Consider the following 21476-nt stretch of genomic DNA (forward strand, 5'->3'; position numbering starts at 1 on the left):
TGCACAAGGGCACTTTCACAGGTTATGTTTACAATCTAAGGGGATGTGCCGCTTTTCAAGTTTTGGTCGAAGGTAAGTCTTAAATCGAATTCCTGCTCTTGTGTGATCGAAAAACCCCATGCGACCGGCAGGAATGCTTGCAATAATTGGCACATACGCAGTTGCGGTAAACAATACATGTCTAAACAAATAAAGTTGCACTTGATTAGTCAAACACAACTATAAAAATAACACACATTCATGATCATCTGCCGTTATTTCAGACGATGTAAAGACATCGTGGTCATCGGATAAGAAAATGATACAATCGGAGAGAAACTTAGGTGTTATTTTAGGTTTAGAAGCTTAGGTTTTAAGTTTACACGCTGCAAAATCTGTAAAATATTCTCGGATCTTACATACTGTTAAAATTGAGGGCCATTTAAGATGGTGCATGGTATTGCTAGTAAAAGAAAGGCAACAGAAATAATTCGAATGGACACACAGTGAATGGAAATTATTAGAATGCCAGCAAAAATACAGCGAGTAGATCCACTATCAAATTTACCGGCATCTATTGATGCTGTGACGAAAGAGTTAAACAGGGGGCAGGGAATATTCATTGGAAGTGCACAATTAAAAGCTAACATGGAGAACCTGAGTTTGCGTTAACCGCCACTTTCCATTGTGGACAATCACGTCAGTCATTATATGCAGTAAATTTTATTACAATAGCCATTGTAGCATTCAAATCGTCATTAATAAGGCGTTTCCTTAAACGAATAGACATTGCTCGAGACTGGGGCTAACACACACGGTAAAGTCTACGGCAGCATTATGAAGGTTGCATTTCCGACTTAGTGACGAAAAGAAAAAAAAAAAGACATTCGTTTTTCAGAAATGTTCTCTAAAGTGCTTGGTAACATTGCATTGCACTGCTGGGTGGCACAAACGTGTGCGAGAAGTTTGCAGTCAGCTCGCAACAATGCTTAATTTAGCTTACCATCAAATAAACATCAAGCTATGCCCAAAGCAGTCTTCTCGGTTGTAAATCACGCCATGTATTCGAGGCATCACGTTCCGACACAATAGACATTGTGCTGTTCAGTAGCCCACACGATCACTGCGCCAACAGACAGAATTACGACTTTAGCCTCAGCTGCCAGCCACTGTTAAGCTCAGCCCGCTGATTCATCTTCGCTGCTATATATCTGGTACAGCCGGAGATCGTGCACTTGGCGTCAGCTGCAACTGCGCCTGCTTGCAAAATCGCAAGCGCGTTTGATCGCCTCTCTTTTTCCACTCGGGCACAATTCGTTTGATTGCCCCATCTGGTGCACTTCGCACCGAATTCCAGCTGCTGGTTCTACACGTGAAATACCCACGCAAGGCGTCTTTGTTGGTTCTCTTCCGGTGAGTCTACGCATCCGTTACAAAATATTCGATAGCATTGCAAATAAAAAAATTATCAGTTGCGACCACAGCAAACACTGCCAGACTATTCCTTAATAAAGTTTCTTCTTCTTCTTCTTCAGTTGCGACCAGAAGAACTATAGGCCATAGGCGCTGTCCAGGACGTCATATCGCTTAACTGCGAAGCTATGCATTGATTAGTGTAGAGTGAAGTATTATGCAACTTGTTCCTTGACTCCTGATTTTGTTATCAAAACACAGAGCAAATTCGTTGTGGCTATAACAAAACCCCTCGCCCAATTCGGGCGCAATTGCATGTACGGGACCATGGAAGAAGATAGAGCGCCACGTCTCGGCGCGAATGCACGCGCTGCGCAAAAAAAAAAAAAAAGAAAAATATGCACGTGTGATGGTGACATGTCAGACCTAGCCTTCTCCAACTCTATCATTGCCCGCTTGCCTATTCTTGTTCTCTCATTTGTAGAGCGCTCTATGCCTCTTGTTTTTCTTTCGCTAGCTGTTTGTGCAAAAGACGCACGGTAACCTCATTGATGAAAAGTGAAAATGGCGATGGCATGAAAAGAGCAATGCCCGTCGAGGTCACAACCATGTCTGAATAGGGAAATATGATAGCGGTTTTGCTAACGACGTGTTATTGAAATGCATTGGTCACTCGTACACTGCAGCAAAAAGTGCATCATATTGAACTTTGACTGTACGAGAGGTTCTCGAGCGTTTCCGGAAGATGGCAACTCGTGTATTTCCTTTATATTTTTAAAACCGGTGCAAAATCCTAACGCGAACAGTGTATTGATAAATACCATTGAAATGAATGCAGATTTACTTGAATTATTATGAATGCAGCTCTGTATCCCTTTTCGAAAGCTTGGCAAGTTTCGAAGAGGGCTGGGGAAGAGTTTGATTTTCTCAACATTCTCAACGCGCATGGCGAGCGTAAAGGGGCCAGAAAAAGGTATAATTAGAAAAACCAGTCAGTGAGCTCATCCAGATATGTCAGAGGCCGTATTCTCATCATCATCATCAGCCTGGTTACGCCCACTGCAGGGCAAAGGCCTCTCCCATACTTCTCCAACTACCCGTTCATGTACCAATTGTGGCCATGCTGTCCCTGCAAACTTCTTAATCTCATCCGCCCACCTAACTATCTGCCGCGCCCTGCTACGCTTCCCTTCCCTTGGAATCCAGTCCGTAACCCTTAATGACCATCGGTTATCTTCCGTCCTCATTAGATGTCCTGCCCATGTCCATTTCTTTTTCTTAATTTCAACTAAGATGTCACTAACTCGCGTTTGTTCCCTCACCCAATCTGCTCTTTTCTTATCCCTTAACGTTACACCTATCATTCTTCTTTCCATAGCTCGTTGCGTCGTCCTCAATTTAAGTAGAACCCTTTTCGTAAGCCTCCCCGTTTCTGCCCCGTAGGTGAGTACTGATACCCGTTTAATATGTCATTTCTTCTAGGTTCTAACTTCTATCGTATTACTGAATGTACCCTTCAATGAAAAATATATTGCGAGCTTCCATACGGAAGGGGCAACATTTCGCACACGTCACGTCTGCCGCGTCTGAAGCCTATGCAGGCACCACTTACCCGCCGTGGTGGCGTAGATTTGGTGTTGCCCTGCTACGCGCGAGGGTGCGGGAACAAATTTCGGCCGCGTCGGCCGCATTTCTGCGGTGGCTAAACGCGAAACATGCGCGTGTACCGTGCATTGGGTGCACGCTATAGAAACCCGGGAGGTCAAAATTATTTCTGAGTCTCCCACTGCGGCGTGCCTCATAATAACGCCGTGGTTTTGGCATGTAAAACGCCAGAAATACATTCTACAAGCACTGTGAAGCTAGTATTCCTGTGTCGGTAATGTATAACCACCCTTTTTATAAGTCAATACCAACCATCTAGAATGTCGCAATAGGCTCAATCAACTGGAAACGGAAGATAGCAGGCAGGTGCGTAATTATTGCTTTTCTTGGAAGCCAAATAGCTATGTCAACCACTGTATATTGGTGTTGTATACGGCGTCATTTATTGCATGAACATGTACTTTCTTTATGAATATAAAACATTTCTCAGCACGAGCTGACACGAAAGGGCGTAATGTTAACAAAATATTCAATAAACAGTACGTCGGGAGCACTTCAGGTAAAGGCATAATTCAATGACAGGGTCCGGCACTGAATCTAACTGAATTAGTGGCTGTGATATGCTGCATTTATGAGAGTTATTTGGGATGCTTAATTCATTTAGTATAGTTACTGTTTCAAGTTCATTCAAGTTTTACCTGAGATTTACTTTTATTGTTTATGACGACCTTCCTTTTTGCAGCGCAATGGTATCTGCATTGGGTCCTGCGTGGCCCCAATTCTTTGTGATGTATTTTTGGCAAAAGTGGATAAACTTGTAGATAGGTCCTTCTTTTGGGGGGGGGGGGGGGGGGTGTTTAGAGGTATTTAGGTAAGTTGATGATTTTTAGTGCTTTTAAAAAGCAGACGGCCTTCACCTACCTCTCTGCACTAGGTGAAGTTGTAAACACATTTGATAAAGATGGACTTCGGCTCAATTTTACCCATAAACTACCTGACGCAGATGTTTTTAAAATGTTTGGACCTGAGACTAACCTTTAGTGAAAAGCACGTTTGCTGGGGCTACTTTCCTCGAGCAAAAGTGAGTTTGTTACCACATGATTCAGCTAATTTCCAAAACTGTAAAAAGAGCTATAGCGTCGCACTGTTTGGAATCGTCTCTTCAAAAATCGTGCCCGCATCTAATGCAGAAAAGTTTCGAGAATCAGGCCAGCCGACTTTTGGCGGCGGGGTTCTCCTATTCGGTCTTCATTGCTGCGTCTGAGACCCTCCTTCAAAAGCTAAAACTATGAACACGAAGAAACGATGACCGTCACAAGACCGACAAGCCTTTGGTGGTGCCACAGCTGCAGAATATTTCGCCAAATCTCAAGAAGGTCGCCAACAGGCGTGGAGTGTCCGTTGTTTTTTCGGCACCCAACAAGCTGGCACAGTTATGCACACGCATCTGCAACTCTAAAAAAGAGATCGTCAGCTAAAACTTTACAAGTCGTTCATCAAGTTTTCCACAAGAGTGGTATACGCCATTCCATTGAAGTGTGGAAAGGTTTATGGCGGCCAAACCGGCCGTTGCATTAATGAACGCTTTGGGCAACATGCCCGAAATAACTGATTTAAAGGACCAGTACGCACATTTGGTCGCGCACGTTATTAAATGCACAGGTTTGTGAGGCTCGATTGGGAGAGACAAAGATTCTCTGTAAGAGTGCCGACACGACAGCGCACGTCACTTTGGAACCGTTCCACATAAAGAAATGAGGCAGCAAGTGCGTAAGCACACCCTCTGTATCGCTTTCTCCTGCAGATCTTCAATTTTTGGAAGTGACCGCATACTCATTTGATTGTATGTTAGTATCCCTCGCCTTTTTCAGTTTTCTCAAGGTGTTTATTGACAGGGTGCGCAAGGAGAGAGAGGTCGAACTCGGTGCGGTAGTCAAAACCTTGCGAGCAGTCCGAGCCGGCCCCGAGCGTCAAACGCTGGCGATGCGCCTGACTGACCGGCACTTCATCGTTACACTTCATACGCTGGAGATGTGCCGGGCTAACCGGTGCTTCTTTCTCATTACATTTCTCCCCCGGAAAAATAGGCGCCATCCTGGCGATCTAAGCATAAGGTTGCATAAGGTTGCATAGAGGGATCGTAGAGGGCTTGAGCCGATGTACGTGCACAGTTTCGCGACCGCGACGGCACTGATCAGAAGACGGTGACACAGGTTCGACGACATAGTTGACGGGGGAAGTTTGTGCGTGGGAGCACAAACGTGGGATGATATCGTGGGAGCAGCTTAGATGAAAGGCCGAGCGCTAAAGGTGGAACCCAAAGCCCAATGAATCGGAAAGGAAGCTTGGGGGGTCAGAGCCACCACGACGAAGCTTCTGGTGTGTCTGATCTGCGATGGTAAGAGAGCGGGTGAGTTGTATGCATTCTTCAGCATTCTGCGCAGCTTGAGAGACAAGAACACATTCTGACGAATAAGGCTGGTAGGCTATAATGGTATCGATGGTGCAGGAAGGTTCGCGGCCGTACAGTAAGAAAAACGGAGAAAAACCAGTGGTGGCTTGAGTGGCAGTATTAGAGGCGAACGTGACGAACGGAAGCACAGCGTCCCAGTTGGAATGGTCGGACGCGAATACATGCGAGCATGTCCCCAAGAGTACGGTCGAAACGCTCCGTCAACCCGTTCGTTTGCAGATGTTATGCGCTAGTGGTCTTGCGGATGATGTGACACTCCTTCAGAAGCGACGTCACGACTTCAGATAGAAAAGCGCGGCCTTGATCACTAAGAAGTTCCCGAGGGGCTCTGTGACGAAGAACAATATGGCGCAGTATGAATGATCCAACGTCTTGGGCAGTGGCAGATGGAAATGCAGCGGTTTCTTCATAGCGTGTGAGATGATCCACTGCAACAATAATCTAGCCGTTGCCAGCCCCGTTACGAGGAAGTGGACCGTAAAGGTCTATTCCGACGCGATCAAAGGGACGGAACGGAAAGGAAGCGGCTGCAAAGGTGTGGCAGCGGAAGTAGGGACCGACTTTCGGCGCTGGCAGTTGAAGTAGCAGCGGACGTACTTGCGAACGAACTTGTACATGCCAGGCCAGTAATACTGGAGCCTAAGGCGGGTGTTGGTCTTTAACACGCCACCGTGTGCCCATTGGGGATCCGTGTGAAAGAATGCGCATAAATCAGCCCGAAGATGACGCAGTATTACGAGGAGCCATTGCCGACCCTCGGGGAAATACTTGCGGCGGTAGAGGCGAACAACAAAGCGGTGCGCCTGCCGCCGTAGCGTCCTAGATGCTGTAACAGTGGCAGGCTCAGCGAGAAACTCCAATACTCGAAGAAATCCACGGGTCTTTGCTCTGCTCGGAGTGCATGTCATCGATGGCAAGTGCTGACATTACAAAGTTGAGTGGGCAAAGAGTGTGCGCATCAGGTGAAATGGGCGAGCGGGAAAGAGCGTCGGCATCGGTATGCTTGCTTACAGAGCGGTACATGACCCGGATGTCGTACTCTTGCAAACGGAGCACCCAGCGCGCGAGGCGGCCAGAGGGGTCTTTCATTGAAGAGAGCCAGCACAGCGCATGGTGGTCCGTTACTACATTAAATTGGCGGCTGTATAAGTAAGGTCGAAATTTCGCAAGGGCCTAGAGTATGGCTAAACACTCCTTTTCTGTAACAGAGTAGTTTAGCTCAGACTTTGTCAGCGTGCGGCTAGCATAAGCAACGACGTATTCCTCAAGACCACGTTTAGTTGGGCAAGAACCGCCCCAAGGCCGACTCCACTAGCATCTGCATGGACTTCTGTTGACGCAGCGGGGCTAAAATCTCGCAGAATAGGAGGAGAGGTTAGCAGATGGCGAAGGGTCTGTAACGCGTCATCGCATGCTTTCGACCAGGTGCACTGTAAAGAAAAATTTCCTTGGTTTACAGAAAATTTGCTGGTAATTTGTGACCGAACACTCTTCCGTAATTAAAGAACGGTCATTTCCGTGGAACGGACAGCTGTAAAATAGAAATCGTAATACAAGATACGGGTGCTTTCGTATTCAGGAAACGGAAGAGTCTGTATGCTAAATGAGTAATATACGGACAAACCGTTAAAATACAGATACTTTCTGTATTTAGAAAACGGATGACTCTGTGTGCTAAATCTGTACTAAACGGGCCAACCGTTAAACTACAGATACTTCCCGTTCTCAAAAAACAGGCAAGCCTGTATGGTAAATCTGTAGTAAACGGGGTAACCGTTAAAATACAGGTACTTCCCGTATTGAAAAAAACAGGCGACTCTGTGTGCTAAATCTGTACTAAACGGACCAACCATTAAAATACAGATACTTCCCGTTCTCAAAAGACAGGCAAGCCTGTATGGTAAATCTGTATTAAACGGGGCAACCGTTAAAATGAAGGTACTTTCCATATTAAAAAAAAAAAAAAGAAACAGGCGACTCTGTGTGCTAAATCTGTACTAAACGAACCGACCGTAGCTGCTTCTCATACCTGGAAAAGAAACATTCTGTAAATTGAATCCTTACTATTTTATGTTTTACAGAGCATATGCGATATCGTAGAATGTGCGTAAGCTATAACGCAAGTTTTGTGAAGGTGTCTCATCACAGCAGCAGCAGGTCTCCATTGAGGAAAATTGTCATGCCAGCAAACTGATGTATGTTTACATTCTACAAAAATGACTGCGCTCTGTGAAACATTAAATTGTAAGGGTTCAATTTATAGAACAGCTGAAAAGGTCATACATTTCTCATTTTGCGATACGAATAAAACACACAAAGTGAAAAAAATCAGTCAACAAGTTCCTTAGTAAGCAGAAGCAACTTTATTCTCGTCAAGTGTTTGTCCTACACCCTTTCTAGGTGGAAGTACACTTGACCCTGCACATCCGGCCAGACTAAGCTTGCTGCCGTAAGAGAAATAAGTAGGATTGTTGGTGAACTTTCATCCTAAGGAAAGGGGCACAAAAGGATAATCACAGAACACAACGTGGTAACTTATGTGTTGGGGAAGCATGACCATGGATCAGCATTGTTGAGTCAAGGAATGTTGCTGTAGCCAACATTTTGACAACAGTACTTGTCTTCAGGGCAGCAATGACTTTACTTGGCAGCGTCTTTATGTATGCAAGCTCACTCACAACCTCACTGGGGAGGAGGAAAAGCTGGTGCATATAATATAAAAACAATCATTGTAAAAACTGGGGGAAAAGACTATGTCAAGATGTCTTCAATTAAGTGCAGGGCAAATGAACACAAAGACATGAATACACATATCAAAAGTCAATGGAAAAGAAACAGAAACAGAGACTGAACCAAATATTAAATAAATTAATACATCAAAATTAAACTGTGTGTAATATTAATATAACAGTGAACAGCCTGTGAAAAATTAAGTTCAGACAACCAACTATGAGTGCTTGTCTAACCAGATGTAAAATTGTGAAAGGTCTATTGCTGCTTATATTCATTTGACTATCATCATACCTTGGCAGCGAAGAAGCAAATTGACAAAGACAAGGTGACGACACACAAGGATACACGACACTTCGTGACACTTGTGTCTTCGCCTTGTCCTTGTCAGTGTGCTGCTTCACCACCAAGGTATGATGATTAATCACCAACTAGCCGAACTTTCCACATTACTGAACTTCAATTGACTGTTGATCATTTTAAACGTCCATCTTACTGTGAACCTCTGTCTCACTTCAACATAAAAATTAGGCATTTTTCTAACAAGTCTAAGCTCAGATGCTGTTATTTTACTAGGAGCAAGAATTATAGAAAGTTCTGAGTGGGGCATTTAGCAGTATCATCCACAGCTGTAAGCTTAAGATTTAACAGCCTGAATGCACCTTAGTTCCTGAACAACCGCTTCTTTTTTTTCTTGCAACATAAATGCCTTCTATTATATACAGTAATGAACAAAAAAATATTTTTATTTGGGTCTCGTGAGCGAATTGTTCCGATTGTTGGTGCTGTGTTATGCCATACCGCTAGCCTAGGGTAACCATCTCTTGGAAGATACGCACCACCACCTCATGTTAGTCACGCCACACAGCCCCCCAACACTTCACACAACCTGCATATTCCCAGAATGTATCACAAGGAAACCAAATATGTCAACCAGTATGTGAAAACATCTGCATGCTGGTGAGCTTTCTAATGATAAATGGAGGTTAGCCGAGCAAAAAAAAGAAAGGCTTCGCATGCCACTACAGGTTTAATTTAAAACAAGATCAAAGGATACGATAAAGGAAAAAAAGAATACACATGTATCCAACTGCAGACAAACATGGAAAGTAGAATCAGTGAGCAGTATGAAATCAACAAAGTGGAAAGTGGAGCGTCATTATGACACAAAGTGTTGCCCGTCCCTAAAGTGAAGCGATGGATAACATGTTATCTGCTGATGGTGTCATAAAACTTCACTTTTCACTTTTGCATTTCATGGCGCTCATTGCTTCCCCTTTCAGAGTTGGTGGGTGAGTGGATGCATATTTTTTCGTTTGTCTCATCCTTTGATCTTTTGTTTAAGGGATAATCGTTTTTAAGCTTTACTTATTTTTTAAAGATCACCTGTGTCTGATAGCATATTTCTTGTCTTTGAGCTGTATTATTTGCAGACGCAAACATTACTAGCACAAGAAATTGGAACAGATAACTAATTAACAAATATTGCTAATTAAGTTCCTAATTACTTTCCAGTAGGTACTGCAATTTATAAATTGTAGCCAGTGAGATTGCAAGACATATCCACTTGAAATGAATTGCTTGGATTACACTAGTTTCGAGATATTACCCATAGTATGGGATGAAATACATGGGCATTCATGTTACTTTTGTGCTTCAATGCATGAGTGTCTTGTTAAAAAGGTAAGTGGAACAACAGTGCATACTTACAGCGAGTGGTATGGTGCATATTTCATAACTGGTATCATTCTAGAAATTCATTCCAAGTGGATACACCTCGCAAACTCACCAGCTACAATTTGTATGTGCTATAGGTGCCGTAAAGTAATTAAACAAGAAATTAACCAGTGAATTCTTTATAATTCGTTCAATATGTGTTCCGATTTCTTGAGCAAGTACTGTCCACCTCTGAATAATTCAGCTCAATGACTAGAATTATGTTATCTGCAGGAGGCGATTTTTTAAAGTTCTGTTAAACTTATATATGATCACCCATTACATTTTAAATTATGGGGTTTTACGTGCCAAAACCTGTTTTTGATTATGAGGCACGCCGTAGTGGAGGCCTCCAGAAATTTCGACCACCTGGCGTTCTTTAACGTGCACCTAAATCTAAGTACACGGGTGTTTTCGCATTTCGCCCCTATCGAAATGCGGCCGCCGTGGCCGGGATTCGATCCCGCGACCCTGTGCTCAGCAGCCTAACACCCACCCATTACATTAAACCTGTGATAGCTTGCCAAGCCTCTCGCTAGGATAACCTTATCACCCATAGAAATTTCTCCCAACAGCAAGCACATACTTTCCCATAATGATAATATACAGTTTTTTTGCGATACACTTTCAGAACATGCAAGTTGCGTGCAGGAATGGTGGGCTATGCAGGGTGAACAATGTAAGAATGCAATGCATGTTCAAGGGACTATTGCCTTAGGCTAGTGGTATAGCATAATGTAGCACGAACATTCCGAAAACAACCGAGATGTTTGGGCTTTCTTGAAGCAGTTTTAACCCGCCATGGTTGCTTAGTAGCAATGGTGTTGGGCTGCTAAGCACAAGGTCGCGGGATCAAATCCCGGCCATGGTGGCTGCATTCCAATGGGGGCGAAATGCGAAAACACCCATGTACTTAGATTTAGCTGCATGTTAAAGAAGCCCAGGTGGTCCAAATTTTCAGAGTCCCCCACTACGGCGTGCCTCATAATCAGATTGTGGTTCTGGCACGTAAAACCACATATATCAATTAATTAGGCAGTTTTAGCCCATTTTAATCTGTTTCGTGACGATACTGTCATCTAAAAAGCTGTTCTGATCTTCCAAGTTCTTTCTGCTTGGCTGTCACCAAGCTTTGCACATAAATTGCACATAGTACCTTTGTTGAATTCACTCAGCCATTTTATTTCACTCAATATCACACTGGGACAAGACAATGCTCAACACAACTGCTCCTGTACAACAGCCAACACAACTGAAAGACACATCACACGATGTGGCAAACCTGTGCCATATGGTCTTCTCTAAAATAAATAATAAGGTTGGATAATTTTCAAACGGGCCTTCTATGCCTAACCATCTTGGGTCGGATTTCTTGACCAACTCTAGCCTTACTGCTAATCTACATTCCCATTGCCTAGTGAATACAATAACCAGCAAGTCTATACAAGGCATCCTTATGCCTGCCACCACTAGCACCTGAAAAGCACCACATAATTATCTCCATTCACATCTATCCTAATGGACTTCCCTGCCATAACCAACCAGCCTGGAGCTCCCACATAAACAGATTAATAAATAATCACAGGTACAGCATAACACACAATCAATCTTTTTTGCACACATCAGCCACTATCTGGTGTTCCATTCAGGTTCTGAAAAGAATTAATGAACCACTATAAGTATACAAAAGTTTGTAAAATGCAACAGGTGAATTAAAGCGCTCAGTTGAGGTTGGACTTATGAAGTAAATTGTGCTAGACGTGTGCAAAATTTTCAGGTGACAAAAGTGAACATTAAAAAAATCTATAAAACAATTACAGTCAAACCCACTTAAAACAATATTCAAGTGCTATGAAAATCCCATTGTTATAATTGATCATTGTTATAACTAGGTTGCATGAAAAAAGCAAACTAGGGGTTGGCAGAGCTGTTGTGAGGAAACTATAATGGAGGGGAGGCCAGTGCTCCTCCCCATCCCATTGCTCCATCTGGCTGCTGGTTGTGTTCACTCGTCTAACTGCTTCCTAGGTGCTCCGATCGCATGTAGCCAGCCATGGCTGTCAGCGTTAAAGAATGGCACTGATATAACTGTAAAGAGGGGCCATGGGTGGCAAGCGATATGCGAGCTCCGCTGCGGCATTGTTTTGGTAGCCCCAAATGGGGGCTTTTAAAATATGCGAGAAGGTTGCCGCGGCAGCCTGCTCTACGATGTCACCGCTGCCGTCATTGCCATCACTATCCGATGCAAGCATGTTCGCGACGATCGCCTCATCAGTTAGAAACCTTTAGTTTCCTGATCTAACTGAGCACTTTCTTTTCACCTGCAACATTGTGCAATGATGATGATTGGCAGGCAGATCAGCCATCTTCCGTTTCGGCGGCTAGTCAAACGAGGCTGGGAAATCATGCAGCCAGGAACGATTTCGACACAACCAACAAAAACAAACGCGAGCGATTAAGCTGTTTACAGAACTGCGCTGAATGAGGAGCCAGCAAGCAATCTGGGAGTAACGCAGTTGGCACGGTCTGTGCGTGTTTCAGAGGGTGGTGTGGCGTAGAGATATGCGCACAGGCCATTTGTGTTCAGCGGCGTGGAAGGGCGACGGGAGAGAAAAATTTGAAGAATGCTGGAAAATGAGCGCGCGGCGGCTGTCAGGGCCACCATTCAGCAGCTCGAATTTCTCGTTTACTTTTTTTTCTTTTCAAGGATATCGCATTTCACTACCTTTCGGCACAGGCACCCAGCAGCCAGACTTCACCATTATAACCAATAATGCGGCATCAGGGCATTGTAGTAAGTGGGTTATTTCGTCATGGAACACATACAAAAGTTGATGGTGCAGCAGCTTCTAATTGTTATAGCTAATATATTGTTGAAACCTGTATCATTAAAAGTGGGTTCAACTGTATAAGAACCATGATGAGGCTTGAGGTTATGAGAATTGTTGACAATGGGTTTTTACTCCTAATATCACACATAGGGTACAGGGGGCATTGTACTTGAGGCCTCAAGATTAAATTTAGGCATCCACAGCAGAACAATGCAGTGGGTAATTTTAGGCACCACAACTGCACCTATAGGGGTTGCAAATCTACAGCTTGAATTTTTGCTTTTATGCATGACAATAATTGTCTGACACATTTTAATAACTATACAGTAATCCTTTGGAGATGTTTCTACTTGCTGCAAGGCAGGTATAAAACAGCCAACTTAAATGCTCCCATTAAGGTATAGAAAATTCAGTGGTCTGTTTCTGTGTACATTTCATAATGTAACAGTCCTGTAAATAAGAAACGAAGCCAAAAATGCACTTCCTACTCACATTCCTTTCGAAGACGCTGTGCCAGCTTCACTACCTTTGTAGGAATAGCCAAACGGCGGGCATTGCCCTGGGATTTGCTGCCTTTGCAGGGATTAATATCACATATTTGCCTGCAAGAAAAGCAGTAGTAATGTGAGCATCTCTTATCGCCATAGATCTGAATGACTTCGCATTCACAAGCCTTAAATGCTTTTCGTACTATAACATATCAACATCCAAACAGCAGCAGTGGATGAGATGACAAACATTTGAGAGATTTTAGTTCAGATATCAAAAGTGCCCAAATTATTGCGAGTTTGTTGACAAGAACAGATTTTAGCTGCAGATATAAACACTTTTGCCCTACAGTTGTTGCAACATCTTACAAGTGTTAGTGCTTGTGAATGTTCCGACACCCCTAAGCCATGGTGACAAACCAACAAGCACCACAGAGTCCAGCTTTTCAAACAACCAAACGTTTTAACAATCCCTTGCTTTGGTCGAGTTGGGAAGAAAGTGCCCAACCAAAGATTGCGACAAAAGACCTGTACATGTAATTCCATATCTCCATAAAGTTTCAGATAACTTGAGAAAGGTCGCAAACCAACACAATGTCAATCTGGTTTATTCAGCACTTAGTAAATTGTCAGCAGTGTGTAACCTTCAAAACAAGAAGCACCAGAAATGCATCCAATTTCATACTAATCACTGGACTAATTGCACCGAATGCACTTCAGATATTGTCTATTATATACCCTTAGATTGTGGACGTGTTTATATAGGACAAACCAGAGCTTCAATGACAGGGCCAGACAGCACAATAATGATGTTAGAAAAGGATATGATAGTCACTTGGCTGAACATTGCAAAAAGTGTGCATGCACACCCATGCTTGGAGACACAGCCTTCTTGTGGAAAGGATACACAAAAACACAACACGAAATGGTTGAAGCATATTTCATAAGGAAAGCAAGTGACAAGTGCATCAGCTGTCCATCTTTGGTTTTGCAAGAAAAAGTGACATTTCTTTTGAGGTATATAGGCACATGAACTGATTGACCATACAATCGTGCATATGATCCGTTTCATTCACAATCTTTAGTGTGTATGGTGATCAGTGCATAATGTTCCTGAGGTGCAGATCATAAACAGATGTTCGTTTGAAATACACGTTAAATGGAAGTAGCACTAGTCTTGTCGTATGTGTTTCTTTTGTCTTTGTCTTTAGCACATTTTTATGAACTGTCCAAATGTTTCCTTTTGTTGCCAAAAATTCTGGATTTGAAAAATGGGTTTACTTTTCTATAACATGCTGCACTATTAGCAATATCCAGTGAGAAAAAAGGATGTGTACATCTTTCTTATAAACTTTCTCAGTGATGATAAATAAAGTTAATCTGCTCTAGACACCCACATTTTCCTATCAATCATAATTAAAGATGTCAACAATTTGTCTTCATAGATAGGCAAAAGCTTGTGCACTAAAATAGCACAACTCACCTCTGAATGAACTCAAGTGTTGTAGCTGCTCCCTTTGCATAGGTCATGTTAAACACATAGTAGCATAAGAATGCAAGACACGCTGCCTCTGTGAAGCCAGTGCTCTCCGTAAACAACAGCTGCTGCTCGCAAACAACAAAACATTTCTTCTCAAAGATGCCTCCTGCAATGATACATAATACACATTTTATAAGCACCAATGAAATTTCTATAGATGATATTCAATATGCAACGGAGACCACATCTACCTGCTAGTCATATCAGTTAATACTTATTCAAACAAACTAGTCCTGCCAATTTTAAGTAATTACGCTACCTGGAGGGTCTTTTTCTGCAAATATGTACAAAATTGAGTCTGTCATACTTGTTGAATACAACAATATGGCACGATAACCAAGTGCCTTAAAGATAAGTAAATTCAGTCCTATAGTCCTTAAATCTGTGTGCCATATGAAGGTGTTTACCTTGGCTAGGACTGCAAGCATACAGGAATACCACAGGAATACGACAAGCTGAAGTACATTAGCTCCAACTTTACCGCCAGATGTTTAATTACAAAGCTACCATCAAAGTAAAAGAAATACTGCAAGCCTCTCGCCTGTTTTTCCTGCAAGTCAAGTTATGAAAGACAGAAGCATTTGCACATGTTTTACAAGCTACACAGGTATTTCTACAATCTTAGTTTGCTCATTATTTTGGAGAGCTTGGTAACATGTTTCACTCTTCCTTATGACAGGCTTTGCTACTTTCGTAGTTAACACACTTCCGAGCAGGCTTAATTATGTGGCACATAAAACTACAAGAACAGGTGCTGTTGCAAAGGCATACAGTCACCGACTGATTTTTCGGACTTCAAAAATTTGGACATGCTCGATTTCGGTCTGCTTCGCGGCACGGCCATTCTCCCCGTAGACCATAATGTATAACAACTGCTGAAAGTTCAGACACCTTGCAACCTCTTGTCTGATTTTTCGGATACTCCTTAAGCCAACTCAATCGAGAGCACCATGCACCAACTCTGACCGGTGCATGGTTCGACTTGCTGAACGCCATTTTTGTTTTGAACGGAGCCTCCTTGCTGCCCCAAGAAGCGGCGCTAATGCAAATCCCCTCTCATCATCATCGTTTCTGCTTGGTTCGTAGCTCCAGCAGTTCCGGTCTCAGCTTAGTAATCCATGTCAAGACAATCCAGCAGCTGATTTGTTTCTTCCTTCGTGCACGACGCTGCGAGCAGGCCACATTTTTCGTTTGTATGACTGGTGTCAGCGTGAGGGTGTGGTGATGTTTGCTTTGTGTGCTATGTCGAGGTTGCGATGATGAAACGCGGCATACGGAAACATCATGTCAGGTGTCTAATGGCGCCGACAGTGCCCGCTCAGACTGCGCTGGGGCATGCCTGCAAGCGGGTGCCGGGAGGGCTAGGATTTGTAGCCTTCCGATGTGCTCCCTGCTGACGCTGAAACTGTTCTGCCGAGACCTGCACAGTGGTTGCATTGCGCTTCCGGACACCGCCTCATTTGACAGTTTCACAGGTGCTGATACTGCTGTACTGACATGCACAGAACTCGACGACGGTGAGATCATTCGTCAGTTTTTGCTGCACTGCCGGATGACGATGACTCTGATTAGGAAGATGACGCAGCATGTGCTACGCTGCCGTCGCATGCGGAGTGTGTACAAGCAGTGACTGACCGTACGACCCTCTCCGAGATTCAGGCTTATCTGATTGTGCGTAAACAGAACAGCTTGCAACGGCGAATTCACGATTTCTTCAAGCCTACTGCCGAGCCCGAATAAGTGCGTGGAAATAAAGGATTTCTTTTTTTTTTCTTAATCTGCTTTTCTGGACACCTGCTTATTCGGACATTTTCGCAGTCCCCGTGAGATTCGAATAAACGGTCGGCGACTGTATTGCACTGCATTACAGACTTTGAACATTAGTGTCTTACCTAATGAAACCACAACTGGTGTAGATGGAAACTCGTCCATCACTTCCGTGATGCTTGTACCTTCCTGTGAAAAGAAAGAATAGCACGTGGGAACTAAAAGACGACACATATGCCAAACAGCCCCAGTGTATTTCCAAAATGGAGGCAATTGAATATACTGAATTAGTTTCACACTGCTCCTGAGTGGCAATACGGATTTTCCAGAAAAACAATAAACAATGAGGTGCTCAGTGCCAGCTGGTGCCAGTAAAAAGCTTCAAATTTTAAAAACATTTCATGTTTCTGATCCTCATTAGGAACTACAAGGTAATACTAGTGATGAGCACTATCAAGCAAGGGAAGTGTCAGCCAGAACCAACATTTTGACAAGGGGAACTTGATTTCATCAGGTACCATGAGACTTGTCAAAATGTTGTCTTCAGGCTGAGGCTTTCTTCGTTCAACTACAACTGATTACATTGTCTCGTCTTGTGACCACTCTGGCTTGTTCGCATGATACAAAACTAGGCTTTTACTAGCTTCTTAATGTTCAAAATCTGAAGTACAGTGAAACCCACTTATAACAAAAATCAAGTGCCATGAAAATTCCATTGCTATAACCGGGTTGCATGAAAAAAAAAGAAAAAAAAAAAGAAAACAGACGGAAGGACGGCATAGCTGTTCCAAGAAAACTATAAAGGCGGGGAGGCCAGTTCTTCTCTCCACTACCTGCCTCCATCCAGCTTCTGACTGTATTGACTCGTTTAACTTTTTAACTCTGCTTCCTGCATGCTAGAATCACGTCTTGCTAACAAGCTGCGGCTGCCGGCGTTCAAGAATGGCACCGCAATAACAACTACAAAAGAAAGGTCACAGGCGGCAAGGGACATACAAGCTCAACCGAGGCATTGCTTTGGTGGTCCTAAAATCCACCTTTTAAAAGATACAGGGAGGTTGCCGCAGCAACATCTCAGCTTGAGAAATCCAGAAGAAATGCTGGGATGAAATCGCAACAAGCATCTCGCCACATGCTTCCCAGTGGCTTGCACGGGAAAACCGCATATCCGTCAGCCTTGCTTGCTTTATGCGAAGCTTGCCGACATCCTTCTCCAAGGCATCCAGATGCTCCATGTAGTGAAGCGGATGGTCCCTCGCAAAAACAAGCCCATGAGGGCCTGAATAATCTACAGAACCTCCCGCGGGGACAATGTTGAGGTAGCCTGCCCTACCGCATCAGTGCTGCTGTCGTGGCTGTCACTGTCACCATCCGATACAGGCATGTTCGCAACGATCGCCTCATCAGTTAAAAGCACTTTGTTTCCACATCTATAGCAGTGTGCTTCCTTTTCACCTGCAACATTGTGCATTGCCGATGATCAATGGGCACATCAGCCATCTTCCATTTCTGCGGCAAGTCAACGTGGCCAGGAACGACTGATACAACGAACAAAGATAAGCACGAGTGACTTAATCCTTTCGGAGAATTGCGAAGAATGAGAGCCATAGAATAAAGACCCAAGCACTGGACCGCAATGGTGCGGTCCATTCATCTACGGAGGGGTGGAAGGGTCGGTAAAGATAAGCGCGAGGCTGGCATGCAGCTCTCATGGAGCAGTTCGGGTGGCAGGCGATCGTGCAGCGGCTCGCATTTCACTTTCTTCCTTTCAAAGATTTTGCATTTCATTACCTTTTGGCACGGACACCCAACAGCCAAACTTCATTGTTATAACCGACAATACGGCACGGGGACATTGTAGTAAGCGGGTTATTTCGGGTTATCACAACCTTTATTTCTCTTAGCAGATCTAGCCTCCTGATCACATCTAAAACATATTTTGTAGTGGCCATATTAAGAGGCGATGTAATTATTTGCTGCACTCTGAGGGAATGAGTTTTCAACAGTGCTACTTGGCCAATAGCTGTCCATTAGGAAGAAAAACAATTTCACAATTGACAGACCTTGAGCTGTTGTATCTTGGTGTCTACCACATTCACTAAGCCAAAACGTAATTTTGCTGCAGTTTTGGTTCCACTTTAGCTGTTTAGGAATTTTCATTGAAATGTTAGGACAGAACAGTTTCTAAAAATCCAGCAGCATAGTGCGTATTGAATTACACAAAATAAGCATTGCTTACTTCAAGAACACGAAACAGATCATCTGGATCATCCTTGAAGTAGGCTGCCAATAGTGGAATGGTGGCTTCTTTTTTGCATGCTGGTTTCCTTTCCTCTGCTGAAGTTCCACCTTAACCATCCACTGCACAAGTTCTTTCCTTGGTGCAGTTAAAGTGTCCAAGTGTTTTATGAACAAAGGTGCAACGCCAGACAGGTTCTCCTCAAATATACCCTGGAATTGAGTAACATAACCCAAGTAAGGAAAGAACACAGCGAGTCAGTGCAAAGAAAACAGCCAGAAATAAAGTGATAATTATTTGAAACAGTCAGTATGAAAGCAAGCATCTGCAACAGACAATGCTTTCCAACAACTGAATATATGCCGCCAACAAAAATAACTATGACCATGTCATCAAAATTCAAAGTTCTGCCAAAAGCTCTCAAGGAAGAAAAAACAATTACTCCACCGAAAGAACATCAAAAGCAGAAGATTAGCTTACATAGGAACCAAGTGTTCTCTTATGTTGTTATTAAAAAAACTGCAGGTACTTTAGGTCATGCCTGAAGTAGAACATTGCTTTAACGGCAGAATTTGTTCATATTGTTCATATGCAAGACATTGCTACAGGTACTATGTGAGTTACTAGATACTGTAGTGAAAAAATATATTTAGCATTTTGCATCACGTGAGGTGAACTGCTCAAAATGTTGGTGCTGCATTATGCAATACCACTATGCCAGGTCAATAGTCTTTAGAACACACACTTCAGAACACACAAGTCACGTGGAGCGAGGTCAGGCGGCCACACCCCTTACTCACCTGACCTCGCTCCATGCAATATATTTTTTTTGTTTCCTGGAATCAAGAATGACATGAAAGGACTGCGATTTCACGATGTAGAAGAGGTGAGGGAAAAAACTAGAGGAGCTATTAGGCCACCAAAACAGACAAGTTTGAAAAATGTGTTGAAGAATGGAATCGTAGATTGGACAAATGTATTAAGTGTAATAGAGTACCTTCAAGGTGATAAGGTTTTGTAAAAAATAAACATACAGCAACTTAAAAATAATTCCAGTTACATGTGGGTAGCCCCGTCGTATACTAAATAAAAATATAGAAAAACTAACCTCCGTTATTGTAAAGACGTAGTGCCACCTATTGACAGTTTTGATGAAGTATAGCACATGTTACCCGTCATGCCATCTATAAATAAGATTTTAAACCAACCGTACCTACAGCCTGGCAAATTGTGGCTTTGGAAATGTGCCCCTGTTGTTGGGTTCAGTGATTTGCCAGCTTTGGTAGCCAATGAGTTAGTATTAAGCTATTAGAATCTGGCAACATTAATGCCTTCAGGTAGCATGTGTGGGTTTTTTTTTGGTTGCCTTCACCAAAAAGGATCACGTTCTCGAGACACCTGCGGCAGAAAGGATGTTCCACGTCTGCCACCGAGGTCTGTGAGCGGTGGCGCTGGCTAACACTCCCAGGGTTCTACTACGACACATAAATACCCAAGAAAGTGGATGGGGAAGCAGCGCTGCGGTAGCTCAATTGGTAGAGCATCACACGCGAAATGTGAAGGTTGTGGGATCGTTCTCCACCTGCAGCAATTTGTTTTTTCATCCACTTTCATTTCCATTAATTTATCGTTTCTTTATTTTGTTTATTAAGCACAAGTAATTTCCCCTATGTTGTACTCGGTGTCAATGTTTTTTGGCTTCTTATGATATGACTATTTAGCTTAAGTTACACATCAGAGTATAAACAAATACCAAGGCCAACATATATGAATTACGCAAACCAGAGAACGCCTTCCACAAACCTGAACACCATTTATGCATTGCATAAAATGCTGCATTTACTTCCTTCATGCCTTTTGGAACATGAGATCCTGACGACTCCCAATGATCCAGATAATCCTGTACAGATGTTTCAGTTTTTGATGGAAGAGCTCTTGGTTAGCGAAGTTGTTAAAGGGATGATAAAACCAGCTTTGTTATACCTAAAAGTACCACTTTGAGGGTATCTCACACGAAGTGCTTCTTCACAGGAACATTATGTCAGCACATCAAATTAAACAAAAGTACAAGTGATTAAACATTACCATTCTTTCAAGCTGCGCCATTCTCCCTTGACATTTTGCCAAGTGGCCATGCCTATGTCCCACCTTCTTGGAAACAAGTTGCAGTGAAGCGAGAGTCTGTTAAATTGATTTGAACTGAGCATGTTCTCATGTCGCTTTTTAATGCAGTTTCTTTCATTACTGTGGTGATGCTGGCCTTAAAATGAAGTTCATGTGCAGCACTCGCCTTTAATACAGCATGCAGTAGCTGTAGATAACCTTCTACACACACCTGCAATGCAAGGCAAGTGCAATGCAGCATCAGTACCATTAAAGGGGCCCTGAACCACTTTTTATCGAAGTGGAGAAAGACATTTGAAGTGAAGACAGGCTATTTCAGAACCACTCTGCCACAAAAAGTACTTCGATGCGTTCAGTAGAAGCGCAGTTATTGACAATCAAACAAGGCCTTAGCTGTGCTCCCCTTCCTCCTCCAATGCCTTGCACTGCGAAGGCTGCGGCGGAGACGTCCACCGTGGCGCACAGTTCCAATTCCTGATTTCGTGCCTATGCCGCGCTAAACGTAAGCCAAACGCAGCTGTCCTCAGAGAACTGCAGTGAGCTTAGCCACTGGACTGGTGGCGGCACCTCG

At 43.4% G+C, this 21476-nt stretch overlaps 2 protein-coding genes across 3 annotated transcripts in view; one reads left to right on the forward strand and one right to left on the reverse strand.

Moving 5' to 3' along the window:
• The first annotated feature begins 525 nt into the window (after positions 1 to 525).
• The window catches only part of LOC129383097 (uncharacterized), a 167653-nt gene continuing 146702 nt past the window's right edge, over positions 526 to 21476 (forward strand). Inside the window, exon 1 of one of the 2 annotated variants that reach the window (XR_011893137.1) lies at positions 526 to 1392. The gene's annotated coding sequence lies outside the window, so the exon portion shown is untranslated. The remainder of the gene's footprint in view (positions 1393 to 21476) is intronic. The other variant, XR_008611029.2, reaches the window with a different exon arrangement.
• On the reverse strand, positions 11037 to 18846 carry LOC129383098 (uncharacterized). The gene is made up of 5 exons (XM_072287344.1): positions 18782 to 18846; positions 16668 to 16731; positions 14719 to 14881; positions 13240 to 13349; positions 11037 to 11568 (listed from the first exon to the last, which is right to left on the reverse strand). Coding segments are annotated over exons 2-5 (315 nt in total). The 5' UTR covers positions 16708 to 16731; positions 18782 to 18846; the 3' UTR covers positions 11037 to 11566.

Source organism: Dermacentor andersoni, chromosome 3, assembly GCF_023375885.2.
Source record: "Dermacentor andersoni chromosome 3, qqDerAnde1_hic_scaffold, whole genome shotgun sequence".
NCBI classification, from domain to species: Eukaryota; Metazoa; Arthropoda; class Arachnida; order Ixodida; family Ixodidae; genus Dermacentor; species Dermacentor andersoni.